At 42.4% G+C, this 14215-nt stretch overlaps 1 protein-coding gene across 1 annotated transcript; it reads left to right on the forward strand.

The window, feature by feature from the left end:
* Positions 1-616: 616 nt before the first annotated feature.
* On the forward strand, positions 617-13301 carry Calm2 (calmodulin 2). The gene is made up of 6 exons (XM_059248216.1): positions 617-734; positions 5636-5666; positions 10930-11073; positions 11175-11281; positions 11717-11852; positions 12692-13301. Exons 1-6 carry the CDS (start codon positions 732-734, stop codon positions 12718-12720), a joined length of 450 nt encoding a protein of 149 aa, XP_059104199.1. The 5' UTR covers positions 617-731; the 3' UTR covers positions 12721-13301.
* The last annotated feature ends 914 nt before the right edge of the window (positions 13302-14215 follow it).

Genomic DNA, 14215 nt, shown 5'->3' on the forward strand with positions numbered 1-14215 from the left:
GGCTTCCAAGACGCAGCAATACTGAGAAGCTGGGCGCCGGGTGGATGATGATTAGTGGGGGTCCTTCAGCTTTATTTTTATTGGCTTAGCTTGTTTACAACGACACCTCCACACGGGGCGGGAAGATGTGTATGTGTGCCTGCGGCAGGGAGGACCGGGTGAAGGAGGAAGGTCCTCCAGCCAAGCGCAAAGAAAAGCCACGCTGCCTCCTGGCGCAGTTGCCAGGACAGCGCGGCCGGAGCAGCAACGGCAGCAGCAGCCGCAGCGCGTTCCGACTGCGAGAGCAAGTGACGCATTGCAGGTACAAACCAGCCAATCAGAAGCCGGCTCAACGACCGCCGCCGTGCCCGTCGCCGCCGCGGTGCTCCTCCGCGCCGCAAAGTAGCGCCTCCCGGGCGCGATTCCCCCGGCCTTCTAACGGCTTGCCTGGGAATGAGACCCACTTACGTCATCCGTCCCCCTGCTCCCCTTTACCTCCTGCCTGGGTCTGCCAAGTGCCTGTGGAGCAAGGGGGTCTCCCGGAGAGCCGGGGGGGGGGGGGCGGGGCGGGGGGGAGGGGGTGGTGGCCGGGACTCGTTCGCTGTGTTCCGTTATCTGGCGTGAGGCGGAGGGATCTGGCGGAGGGAGGTGTTTATGAGGCGCTGGGGGCCGGGGAGGAGAATTAGTCCGAGCGCAGCGAGCGAGCCGAGTGGTTGTGTGGTCGCGTCTCGGAAACCGGTAGCCCTTGCAGCATGGTGAGTGCGTCGCCGAGCTGCCGGTGGGGCAGAGATGCCGGGGCGCATTGACAGGAGAGGGGGACCTCCGCTCCCGGACACCCGCGAGGAGCCCACTTAGCCAGAAGGATGGCGCCAAAGAGGCCAGGAGGCCCCCGCGACGGTTATGTCGCAGGTGTCCCCCGCTCGGGTTCCCCCCCCCCCGGGTTTCCTCTGAGTCGGGGGGACCGCAGCGGGGCTTGGCCGGGGCGGGGTGGGGTGGGGTGGGGTAAGGATCGAGGGGGTGCGGGGCGGGCGGCGTGGGTCGGTCGGGGAGAGCGAGCGAGCGAGCGCGGCGGAGCTGCAAGCTGCTCGAAAGGTCAGCCCCGGGGGCCGGATTCAAACCGCCAACGGCCGCCGCGGAGCGCGGGCGCCAGGAAGCGCCTTTGTCCGCCCGGCCGCCATGCGCTGGGGGTGGGTGGTGGTAGTCGGGGGGAGGGAGGAAGGGAGGGAGCGAGCGAGCGCGGGGCCCCGGGGCGAGCGGGCGCCGTTAGCCCCGCATCCCCGCACGAGGCCAGGCCAGCCGGGCCCGGGGGCGCGCTGTGTGGGTCGAGCCCGGGCGGGGAAGCAGCGGCTGGGGGTGGGGCGGGCGCGCGGAGCCGGGGAGCCACCGCCCGGCCCGGCCCGACCCGGCTCGGCTCTGCTGGGCTCGGCTCGCGCCCCAGCTGCTGCGCTGGCACCTGCAGGACTGCGGAGGTCTGCGGGGATGGGCGGGGGAGGGGGGCCCCAGCAGCTCCCCCCCATCCCCACCCCCCCGCAGCGCTGCTTGTTCTACCCCATCTGGTGCTGTCTTCCAGCACCAGACTGGATGTTGATTTTTTTTTTTTTAAATCGTCGAAGAAAGCAAGCTTTTTTTTTTTTTTGCTTGAAGTCGGGCGCTTTCTCCAAATAACACAGCGCGTTAAAGCGAAAGCAGCCAACTTCAGTTGGGGGCTCCGAGGCGTGTTCCGCCCACGGCGAGAGCGAGCGGGTGAAAGTGTTAAAAGTAGCAATTTAAGGGGCGGGTGCACTCCTGTTCACCTCGACCACACGCGGCGTTCCTTGAAAACGACTTTGTGTTTTGGTGTGGAAGTTGCCATCTGCTCTTAGTTCCTTTAGACAATAATGGCTGTCAAGATGTGGACAGTGAAAGAGTATACCGGAGAGCAGGAGATTTTAGAGGATTTTTTTTTTTTTAAAGGGGATCCTCCTGTTTCCTCTTAAAAAAAAAATAATTAATGAGGGCGACAATTTGCAATACTTACTTTACTCCCTCTGCCAAGTGGTTACAGCAATGGGTGTGTCCAGGAGGCAAGGTGACATCTTACACTCTAGTTGGGGGATCCTTGCCAACTGAAACCTCCAGCCTGTTTGGGTGTGGGGAGAGTTCACCTTGGAGAGAGCTAGCATTCATTTAAGTTTGGTGAATTCTTTGTGTTTAGGTATATATTATAACTTCTGAATTTTAGTATGCTGGCAGAGTTTGTTCTCTGTAAGGCGAAATAGGACCTAAATTATAGGCATGTAATTGACACTTTTTTTTTTAAGTTACCAAGATAAAATTTAAAATTTTATTGGAGAATAGTTTATATCTTACAGTGGTCCTTTTCCCCAGTAAGTTTTTCTAGTTAAATACATCATTGATACATTAAGGGTTTTTTGTTATATGACAACTGTTCTGGTTACTTCATAATTTATTAGACTTAGATTCTGCGGACTCTGATAAAGAGAAAAATTACCCTATAGGGACAGACATATGTATATATAATTATTAGAAAGCTCTTGAGTTACATGTAGTCAATGTAGTTTTATTGGAAGGAATATATTTAATTGAGGTCAGGGTGATAAAAGATATGAAGAGGTAGAAAATGTTTTGTGTTTAAGTTGTTCCACTAAGCTGAAAGATCTTGACTGGTTCAGAAAATAGAAGAGTTTGCTTTGGCTTCATTATAATAGAATTGTATAACTTCAACTAGAATTTAGGCTTTCAGTAAAGGTCTTGATTTGTGTGAAGTTTGTTCTACAGGTTTCTCTTTTGGTTCAAGATGCTTTATAGTAAAGTACCGTCTGTCAGAATAAAGACCCTCTTTTTTTCTCACAGAAATAACTTAGCCTTTGATGCAGGTAACAAATAATTTCTATAATTGGAGAAAATAATAATGAAGCCTTTAATGTGTATCTAAGTAGCATTTGGGGAAATGAACAGATAGATGAAGATGTAGCATTTGTGTTCAATTTAAAGCCCATAGAAACATAAATTTATCCAGATAAGTACTCTAGATTTTTTTAACCACTTCTCAGCCTTTTTGAGTGCTATTTAGAAAATGATTAAATGTACATAATGCATTCAATGCAGGTGACTTTGTAATGCAGATTGGTTTCTTGATAAAGGTCTACAATGGTAACCCAAAAGGCAGGATCTAGTTCAGTAGGTTGGGGTGGAACCTGAAAGTATATTGGAAATCTCTGGAATGACAAGAACAACAGGAGGGATTACATCAATGGTTGCGGAATTAAGAGTTAAGAACTAGTCATCTCTCTGGTGAATTAGTCTTCACTTTATTGAGATAAACACATGTTAATGAGCTGGTATTTTCCCAAAAGAATTAATTTTGGTTCTAAGAAAATGACACTCTATAGAAGGAAGAGTAGTTGGAAAAATTGAGTGCCAGGAAGCTTTAAGCTCTTGATTTTTAGGAGTTTTTATTCAAGAACTTATTGGTAAAGTTTATTTTAAAACTTTGAACTCAAGAAAGAAAACTTTTCCTGAAACCTTGAAAGCAAAGTTGATCGGTTTTCAAGCTATCTGAGAGAGAAACTTACTTTCTGTGTGCCTGGTTCATTCCTTGAAGTTGGTTTTTCTGCTGTGTCCTAAGATTATGTTTGCCAGGAGACGGAGCTGACAGTTTGGGGACCTTAAATTTTGACTTTATAAGCCAACTTAAGACTATTAGAAGATTTATTTATTGTTAGTGTCTTGTCTCCCTAAGACCTCATTTTTTATGTATGCACATAAGCCCTCCCCCATCTTTCACCCAAGTATTGCAGATAAAATCAGTGGAGTCACTGGCTGCTTTTCTGCACTAATTCATACATGCATTTCTTCTGATTGCCACATACTACAATGCCTGCTACACATTTAAGCTTAACATTTTTAGGCTTAAAATCATTTCAGTTGATTTCACGTGCCTCATTTTGTTTCTAGGGTGCTGCTGGTGCCTTTGGGTTTCAGTTTGTGCAAGTAAATTTAAAGTTAGTGTGGAACATAGTGAGTTTAGCTGTAAAAGGCTTTGTCTAGCCATGCTTTTTACGTTTTGTATGGCAATTGTGAGTTGTTTGGTTAGTTGATACACATTGATAGCTAATCATTAACTACATGATTGGTGTTGTAGATGAAATCCCCGAGAGGTTGAGTAATATGTCCACAGCTTATAAAAACCAGGGTGCTAAAGGATTGGTACTTAGAGGGGGAAAATACTTTTTTTTTTTAAAATCATAGGCTCTTGTACACTTGAGCATAATGGATGGCATTTTAATTTTAAGTCAACCATCTCCTTACCCCCTCCCCCCTTTTTTTTTCTAATACTAGGAACTGCACCCAGGATCTAACATGCTTGGCAAACACTGTATTTATTGATGAACCTACATTTTTTTTTAGAGAGAAATAAATTCAGTTTATATTGTTGTGTGGTTAAATTGAATGTTGCTTTTTAAATTAAGGTCTTGCTGAGTAGCCTGGACTGGCCTTCAGCTAATGACCATGCTGCCATGAATCCAATCAAAATGGTTGAGGAAAATTATTGGATTCTCTTTCAAATCCTTATGCTGTGCCCTAGAGAAATCTGTGAGGCCATTCCATATAAAGGTTCAACCCTTCCCCAGGGATATGTTCACTTAAAACATGAGGGACCAGGCTGTTTTTCTTCCCTCAACGAGATAATGGAGTAATCATGGTACATTTAACCCCATGTTGGTAGGGATTTTTATTTTTATTTTTTTCCAGACAGGGTCTCACTATGTAGACCAGGCTGGTCTGGAACTCTTAAGCATTGAGATTAAAGTCATGCACCACGGCTTCTTGGTGGGATTTTAAATTAGCAGTTTGGCAGCGCCTCTCAGAACCACATAACAGGTGTTAGATGTAAATATACATGAGCACTGGAATATTTTTACAGGTGGAGGCTGTAGCAACAAGAAACCTGTGTATTTTGTTTAGAATCCTGGGTTTCTTTGCATTTGCCTGCCAGTCAGGTGAGTAGTAAAAGTGAGTGGTACTTCTCACCCCCTAACCTCAGTTAGGTTGGGGAAATAACTTTGGTGTCAGGATATTATGTTTAGCCATTTATGGTAGTGGTTTTTCAATTTGAGATTCTTAAATCATTGAATGGCAGTTTTTAGTAATTTGATATTTAAAAGCTGCCATGGGAGGTTAGTTTAAATTTGGGTAGTCTATGCCAGAGGGTGGTGCACGTCTTTAATCCCAGCACTCAGGAGGCAGAGAGGCAGGCAGATCTCTAAGTTCGAGGCCAGCCTGGTCTACAGAGCTAGTTTCAGCGACAGCCAAGGAAAAGCAAAGAAATCCTGTCTCTAAAAAGGGGTGTGGTGGTAGTCTAACTGAAAAAGGAAACTGGTTTTATAGGATTTTGCTGCTTAAAATAAGAACCCTAAATGTTCTAATATTTCTAGATATATTTTAATTGTGTATAAATTTTAGGTTTTTAAAGTTTCAGTTCATTCTGAGGTATTTGGCATAATCTTGGAGTTAACTTTGCTTAACTATGAAGTTAAACCAGTGTGTACACATTCTGCTTACCCATTGTGTCTAGGGATCTAGCACATCATGAGCTGTAACTGTTCATCTGCATACTTGTAAATCATTAACCCACCTTCTGATCTCTTTGTAGGCTGACCAACTGACCGAAGAGCAGATTGCAGGTAAGAAATACCCTGCTGGATTATAGCCATTGGGGCTTATTAAATAAATTTAGTAACAAAACTCAATATCCTTAGATAAAATAATTGACTTTGATGTATGTCATTGATGGTGTCAAATTGAATGTAGTATAAATACAGTAATTGAACCGGCTTTGACAAGTGTGAATGTAAGCGTGTGTGTGTGTGTGTGTGTGTGTGTGTGTATGTGTGTAGAGGGAGAATGAGAATAGATATGCAGATTTTATTTTTATTTTTTGTGGGTTTTTGTTTTTTAACTACTGTCCAAAAGGTATGCAACTTCAAATAGTTACCATAACAAAAAGGGGCAAGTAGTACACACACACACACACACACACACACACGCACGCACGCGCACACACACACACACACATACACATACATACACACAGTAACTCAATTAAATTGAAACAGAGTGAGAAAAAGGACATGGAATTTACCCTACTTTAATTAGTTGGTGGTTTTTACATTTAGAACTACGGACAGATGAAGCAATCCCTAATCCCAAAGACTGGTGTTCTCCAAAACCTAAAACTTGAGTGCTAACATGACACCATTAATAAAAGATTGTGCATTCTACTTCATATGCAGATGGGTCGTGGTCAGAATGCTTGGACAACCAAAATACTGTATAAAAGTGCACTTTGGTTGTGTGTAAAGATATATATAACACATGAAACATTTCTGACCCCAAGCATTTCAGATAAGCAGTATTCAATCTGTATAATCGATTGGTGAATAACCATTTCCCTAGAGAAAACTTAACAATTGTCACTGGTATTCTGGTTTCTTTTCAGCTTTTATAACTCTTTTAGCTTTTACAAATTCCACTGTAGGGAAAGCTATGACATCTATTGAGATGGACCTTTTGTAAGAGAGAAAAGAAATTCTTGCTTAAGACCCATTGTCTTTATGCTATGCTGTTTAACTGCCAGGACTTTTGGGTTTATTCTGCTAATTCTGAAATGATGTGGTTCCGAAAACCAGGTCCTGTTAGGATACTGGCTGGACTGGAACTCATTGGATCCTGCCTCCTGAATGTAGGGGTTACAGGCCTCACCACCATGCTCGGCCTCATTAGACTTGTATCGGATTTCACTGTTTTAGTTTTCCCAGTAACCCAGTGGCAGTTTGGTTTTCCCTCTCTGGTGCTGGGGATTGAACCTAGGGCCTTCTGCATGCCAGTCAAGTGCTCTAGCACTGGTTCTATCCCTGGCACTTGGATTTTTGAGACAGTTCAACTGTATCGCTCAGGTTGCTCTTGAGCATCCTCTGAAGGACGAGCTGGTTTGGAATTTATGACCCTCTACCTTCCTCTCCCGAGGGCTCTAGCTTGCCCTGCTACTTGAGCATTTTAAAGCTCAGCTATGTCACCTGTTTCTGTAATCCAGAAACCTGGACGCTGTTAGAAATGACTAGTCCTCGAATAGCCATCACCTGTTTCTGTAATCCAGAAACCTGGACGCTGTTAGAAATGACTAGTCCTCGAATAGTCATTACCCAGTATTTGATGACTATGTAAAGTAAAAAGCTACTGAATTAAAGACAAAGTTTAAATAGGGTTTTAACTGCTTAATATATATGTAAAGCTAGGGCTTGCTTTTGCAGGTTGGTGAAGTACATCTGTTGTGTATGTTGAGGCAGTAAGGCAGAGCTTTGACTTCTGATTTGTTATGCTATTGAATAGTCACAGCTGTACATAAGCTAAACAACTCCAACCTTCCTTACACCATAAATTACCAAGATTTCTTTCTCTCGGCTCTTCTCATGTATTTGCCCCCCTTTGGGGGGCTAGCTTGGGCTAATGCTTGCTGTCTGAAACTCTTGACTGTCTCATGTATCTGCCCTTTGTTTCTCAATATTTCTAGTCAGATATGTTGGTCCCTCCAACAGACATTTCGGGAGAGAAAATGTATCCATTCAAGGTTTCTACCATGTTTGGTCCTTCTAAATACATAGTTCTTTTAAAAAGCTTTTTTTATCTGGTCAGTGTAGTAGGATATAGTCTTCGATGACTTGTGGCATTTGTATTAAAAAAAATTCCTGTAATTACCAGAAAATTATTTTTCCAAGGTAAGTTCTAGCTGAGATTGGTGGCATATATATGCTAAGTACTAAAGAAATGTTTTTTGAAAGGGTAAATTTTGTTCTCAGAGTTGTGTAACACCAAAAGAATACAGAACACTGCATAGATATCCCAGTGGTACTAATATCACCAAGGCCCTTCCTCCTAAAGTTCAAGGTCTGCTTTAGAGGCACAATATTTTTTTTTCTCATAGCTGATAGATGACTGGTAGACAGTAATGTTCTAGAGTCTAAAGGCTACTTGTCCTTCCAGAAAGAAAGGTTGACCAGCTGGGGACATACAGTGCAACATTGTGTGAACAGTTGAAACTGTTTTTATCCTCATACTGTAATCATCACTACTACAGATTTGTTTAGAAATTCTAACAGTAAATAACTTGGCCTAGGAAAAAAACCGACTTGTTCAGGTTGAAACAATTACTAAAATTTATATTGCTTTATTAAAGAATCCCCATTCTAGTATGACATCAATAACCAGTTAATTTTGTTACAAATCTGCACTTTATTGTTTGACATTTGAAAGACTTATAGGTAAAGGTACTTTTTTAAAAAAATGAAATCTACCTCAGTCTTAAACTTTCAAAGCCCAAATGTGATTAAAAACAACATTCTTACTCAGTTTATATTAGTAGTGAACATAATGACGGGGCTGCTATAGAAGATAGCTATGACATTCAGGGTTTTTATTGCATGCTTACATTTTAGCTCCTGGATTTGTATTTCTGGTAATTAATGGGAATTAATGCTTAGAATAAAATGTTTCTGTGTGTGTATACAGATTGTGCTAGTTTTGAAGAGCAAGTGAACTGTAAAGACAGATGGATACAAAGTATATATTTTGAGATAGAGGTCTGAAAGGAGTTGTTCATAGCTCTGAGTCTTTAGCATAAAAATAGTCTTGGGGCTGGAGAGATGGCTTAGTGGTTAAGAGCACTGACTGCTCTTCCAGAGGACCTGGGTTCAATTCCCAGCACCCACATGGAAGCTCACAACTGTCTGTAACTCGAGTTCCAGGGGATCCAACACCCTAACACAGACATGGATGCAGACAAAACACCAATGCACAGAAAATTAAAAAAAAAAAAAAAAAGCCTTCAAATATTAACAACAAAAGCACATGCCTTTAATCACAACACTCAGGAGGCAGAGGCAGAGGCAGATGGATCTCTAGTAATGTCTACCTGGTCTACAGAGCTAGTTTTAGGACAGCCAGGGCTGTACAGAGACACCCTATCTAGAAAAAACAAAATGAGAGAATGGAGAACCTTTAGTATATGAATATAAGTTTGTCCTTTAAATAATGTCATTATTTCCTTTTTTGTGTATATAAATAGTGGGTATAGCATGAATAATCTTTTTTTATTTGAGCTAAGACCCAGGCTCTAGTTCATGATCCTCCTGGCCCAGCTTCCCCACCCATTTTACAGATTACAGGTGTATACCACTGTGGCCTGGCCTGTGGATGTTGTAAACCTTTGAGATCTAGAATGCGTAAATTTAGCCATTTCCTACTATTTAGCTTAGTTGCATCTTAAACATTGGGGGTTTATGTACTTAATGATCATAGCCAGGTGTGTGATGGTAGAAAATATAAATAATACTTAATTCTAAATATTTTAACCTTGTAGTAATTTAGTAGGTGATAAGCTATGTGCCTACACTGATTGTTTCTAGGTGTACCTTGTTTGTAAAAAGGCACTTAGAACTTCAAAAAGTATATAAATTAGTGAATTAGACAGTTTTCATCAAATCCTGTCTGTAGATGGGGAACACCTTGATTTGTTTAGTAATTAGGTTGATCTAGGTTAGTACTATGTACAATTATTCAATTATTGCAGTCAATTCCTAATTAAGCTTCTGATTGATAATAGATGAGTTCCTCAGGAAATAAGTAATATTTAAGTGGACTAGAACTGTATATATACGTGGAGAGACTAGTGAGTAACTACAGATGAGTCAGCAATGCTTAATCTAAACGAACAGCTAAACAATTGTTTGATGTTGAAGAAAGGTACTAGTATCTGGTAATTGTGGGTAGTTTTCACAAAAGAACCCAATTAGGAGGCAGTTTTAATAGTACAAGCAAAAGATGAGGGGAGCTTTGAACCAAATACTGGTTGCAGAAGTGGAAAAAAGAGTCAGTAGCATTTAATACAACTTATTTATAGGCTTCAGAGGGGACCACTTAAAATGACTTCCTTGGAGTTGCTGGGCATTATAGAATTTATTTGTTACATGTCTTGCTTGAAGTCAGCCAAGGGGAAGCTATTTTATTGGGCAGTCAGAAAGGTGAGTAGATGAAGGTATTTGCTGTGAGTGGGCATAGATGAAATGATTAGAGGTTGAAAGGATAAAGCTGGTAACATTTGACCAGAAAAACAGACAAAAACCAGAGCCTTGTTAATGAAAAGTGGGAAGAAAATCAAAATGCTCTTCTGGAAGCCAAGAGAGTTGTGAACTTTGACCTCTCATTTGGATGACTCAAGTTAAGCGAAAATTTTCAGCTGGTGAATTTGTGCTATAAGTAGTAGTATCAGTAGTGGGTTGACACAGAGGGATGTATATTACTAAACTGATTATAAAATTAGAACATACTTGGATGTCAGTGGACGAGTCAGTGGAGATGTAGGTGGGTCTAGAGACAGACGGTGTGAACTGGAAAGTACAGATGGAAACAGAGACAAACGTTATACTGTATACCACTTCGTAAACATTTTGTTGATTGTCGACATACCTTTAACCTTTGAAGGGACCTCTAGGCATCTGTAGATTGGATTTTCTAAGATTTGAAAACTCTCTGGTAGCTCAATATGAACACAGTGATTTGGTTGGCCAAAGATTTTGACAGATTATCACAAGGTTTTTCCATCTGACTTACTAGGAATTGAAGCTCCATTTGAAATACTGTACATCTTTGCCTTCTTGAAGAGTTAGTACATCATTTTTGGGTTTTTGAGACAGGGTTTCTCTGTGTAACAACCCTGACTGCCCTGGAACTCATTCTGTAGACCAGGCTGGCCTCAAACTCACAGAGATCCACCTGCCTCCGCCTCCCAAGTGCGGGGATAACAAGGGTGCACCACCACCAGATGAGGTAGTACATCTTAGGGCTGGTTTATTATTGTTAATGCGCATGTTTGGATTTTCGTCTTCCTGACAGAATTCAAAGAAGCCTTCTCACTATTTGACAAGGATGGCGATGGGACTATAACAACAAAGGAGCTGGGGACTGTGATGAGGTCTCTGGGGCAGAACCCCACAGAAGCAGAGCTGCAGGACATGATCAATGAAGTAGATGCAGATGGTGAGTCTGCGTCGGGGTGAGGGGGTGGGTGGGTGGGGGGCTGGCGGGTTTGCTGTAGAGGTGTTTGCACTGCACTTCACATGTGTACACACTGTTTGCAGGTAACGGCACAATTGACTTCCCTGAATTTCTGACAATGATGGCAAGAAAAATGAAAGATACAGACAGCGAAGAGGAAATTAGAGAAGCATTCCGCGTGTTTGATAAGGTAGAGTTCAAGGGCTGAACGTGTAGAGACTGAAATGGAGCTAACGGGACCTACCTGTAGTCTTTGGAGAGGGCTTTTCTGGTGGTTTAAACCAACAGAAGGGTCAGGTGAATGCTCTTAAGAAGTCAGTGTGAGCTTGGATCTCCAGGTCATGGCTCTTCTTGCCTTTGGAATGTATGGATATCCTACTTAATGACATTTATAAATCCAGTGTGGATTCTCCTCACTTTATGTGAATATTCTCCCCGCACCCCCCAACAGGGTTTCTCTGTGGAGTCCTGGCTGTCCTGGAACTCACTTTGTAGACCAGACTGGCCTCGAACTCACAAAGATCTGCCACCACCGCCCCCACTTGACGTGATCTTCTACCATGAAATCGTTGGTTAATAGTGCAGTTCAGATATTCCTCAGACATCTGTTCGCACCGTTTTGTAGGATGGTAATGGGTATATCAGTGCAGCAGAGCTTCGCCATGTGATGACAAACCTTGGAGAGAAGCTAACAGATGAAGAGGTGGATGAAATGATCAGGGAAGCAGATATCGATGGGGACGGTCAGGTAAACTATGAAGGTGAGTCACAGTTGCATACTCTGGATTACTCACTTAAATTGTGAGGCTGCTGCATAGCTGGAAAGCTGCAATCTTTACCCCCCAAATGAGGGTGCTAAGAGAACTCTCACTAAACTTAGGTCATTTAAAATGTCTGCCAACAAGACTATATCACTCAGCTAAGAATTTTGAATGTCAGTTCTGCACCTGCACCTAGAAAATGGACATTTTAATAAGGTATTAACATTTGAGTGGAACTGTTCTGTAGAAGGTGGTGGGTAAAGTAGACTTGTGTCTGACTGGGTTCTGGCTTGCTTTCTGACTCTTGTCTGAGACTGTTTGAATTCAAAAGTGTCTTAAACTACTCAGAACTTGAGGATGCCTATTGCAGCAAGCATGGCTTTAGACGTGGAAAGGACTCTAGGGAATTAATCTTTGCCTTTTACTTTTTCACTGTATTCTTCCTGACATAACAGTTGTAAATTGAACCTTACAGAAGTTAAATAGCTGCCCCACTGAAGGTACACTATTGACTGCTAACCCAGCAGATCCCAAATTCAAGTCTAAACTCGGCCTAGATTGCTTTCCCAGCCTGTTGCTGGTGATGAGCTCTGTCTGGGCCTGTACATTCTAAGCAAGCATTCCACCAGTGAGCTATTATCCATAGCCCCAGCATTAATTAATTGGCTCGTGTTTAAGGATCCCAAATACAGTGATTTCTGAAGTTCCAACTTGGGCCATAAACTAGCCCTTCTGTTACTGTGTAATTCCAGAAAAGGAATAGAAAATGCAGTTTAGAGTTACGGTTGCTTTTGTCCTTTTGCCATTGACTCATAACTCTGTGTTTCTTATTTTTTCAGAGTTTGTACAAATGATGACAGCAAAGTGAAGACATTGTACAGAATGTGTTAAATTTCTTGTACAAAATTGTTTATTTGCCTTTCTTTGTTTGTAACTTATCTGTAAAAGGTTCCCCTACTGTCAAAAGAATATGCATGTATAGTAATTAGGACTTCATTCCTCCATGTTTTCTTCCCTTATCTTCTGTCATTGTCCTTAAACCTTCTTTTAGAAAACAAGTAACATGTTGCATGTGGCTTACTCTGGATATATCCAAGCCCTTGTGCACATCTGAACTTAGATGGAGTTGGTCAAGTGAGGGAACATCTGGGTTTTGCCTTTTAAAGTCGTTGTAGGAACTGTCAGCATGTTGTTGTTGAAGCGTGGACTGTGGACAGTCAACAATGTGTACTTCAAGTTGCACTACTGCAAAACGGGTGTTTTATCCAGGTACTCGTACACTCTTTTTTTGTACTGCTGGTGTTGTACCAGAAACATTTTCTTTTATTGTTACTTGCTTTTTAAACTTTGTTTAGCCACTTAAAGAAAATCTGCTTATGGCACAATTTGCCTCAAATCCATTCCAAGTTGTATATTTGTTTTCCAATAAAAAAATTACAATTTACCCAATTGTTGCTCTGAATCTGAGTGATTTAATACCTATTGGTGTGATAATTCTGGGACAGTGTGGAATTCCTTTCTCCTTGGTGTGAATGAGCTGTGGTCTTTGGAGATGGACTCCTGCTGGGAACTTCCTGTCTTGCTCTTAGGAAGATTTTGGCCTGCGTGGTGGTGCACCCCTTTAATCCCAGCACTTGGGAGGCAAGAGGCAGGTGTGTTTCTGAGTTCTACAGTCTACAGAGTGAATTCCAGGCCAGCCCAGACTCCACAGACTGTTTCCAAGAAGAAAAAAAGGAAACCCTTTCATAAATGAACCCTTTGTAAGGAATTGGCCTCCACACACATTTAGTGTTTACCATCTTTTTTTAATTTAAAAATTTTGGATTCATGTGTGTGTGTTGCCTGTATGTATGTGTACCATGTGTGCCTAGTGCCCTCAGCAGTCAGAAGAGGGCACCAGACCCCCAGAACTGGAATCACAGATGGTTGTGCACCACCATGTGGGTGCTGGGAACCAAACCTGGGCCCTCTGCAAGAAATAGCAACACGTGCTCTTAACTTCTGGACCAACTAACTTTTCAGCCTTGCTTCCTTCCTGTCTTTTAAATAGTGGGAGGATACTGTGACATACCTTTGTCTCAGTTTGTCAGTGTGCTCTTTTAATTTATGAATTTCAGCTGGGCTTGCTTATCTGCTTGCAACATGTTCTACTGAAAGGGTCTAAGATAAGCAGTTAACTGAGCCATGTTTGAGGTTTTGCTTGCTTCTCCCATTGCTTTCTCTGTTATTTAAGATCAAGATATGGTTATCAAGGGTTTTCTTGTTCTAACTGCCTTTAAATACTTAATTCCATAGCAAACCAGAGCAAAGACTGAAACCTAGTTGTTAACGTGCTTATTGTGGCCCACAAGTTTCGGGACTGC

The sequence above is a fragment of the Peromyscus eremicus genome, chromosome 22 (genome assembly GCF_949786415.1).
Source record: "Peromyscus eremicus chromosome 22, PerEre_H2_v1, whole genome shotgun sequence".
Taxonomy (NCBI): Eukaryota; Metazoa; Chordata; class Mammalia; order Rodentia; family Cricetidae; genus Peromyscus; species Peromyscus eremicus.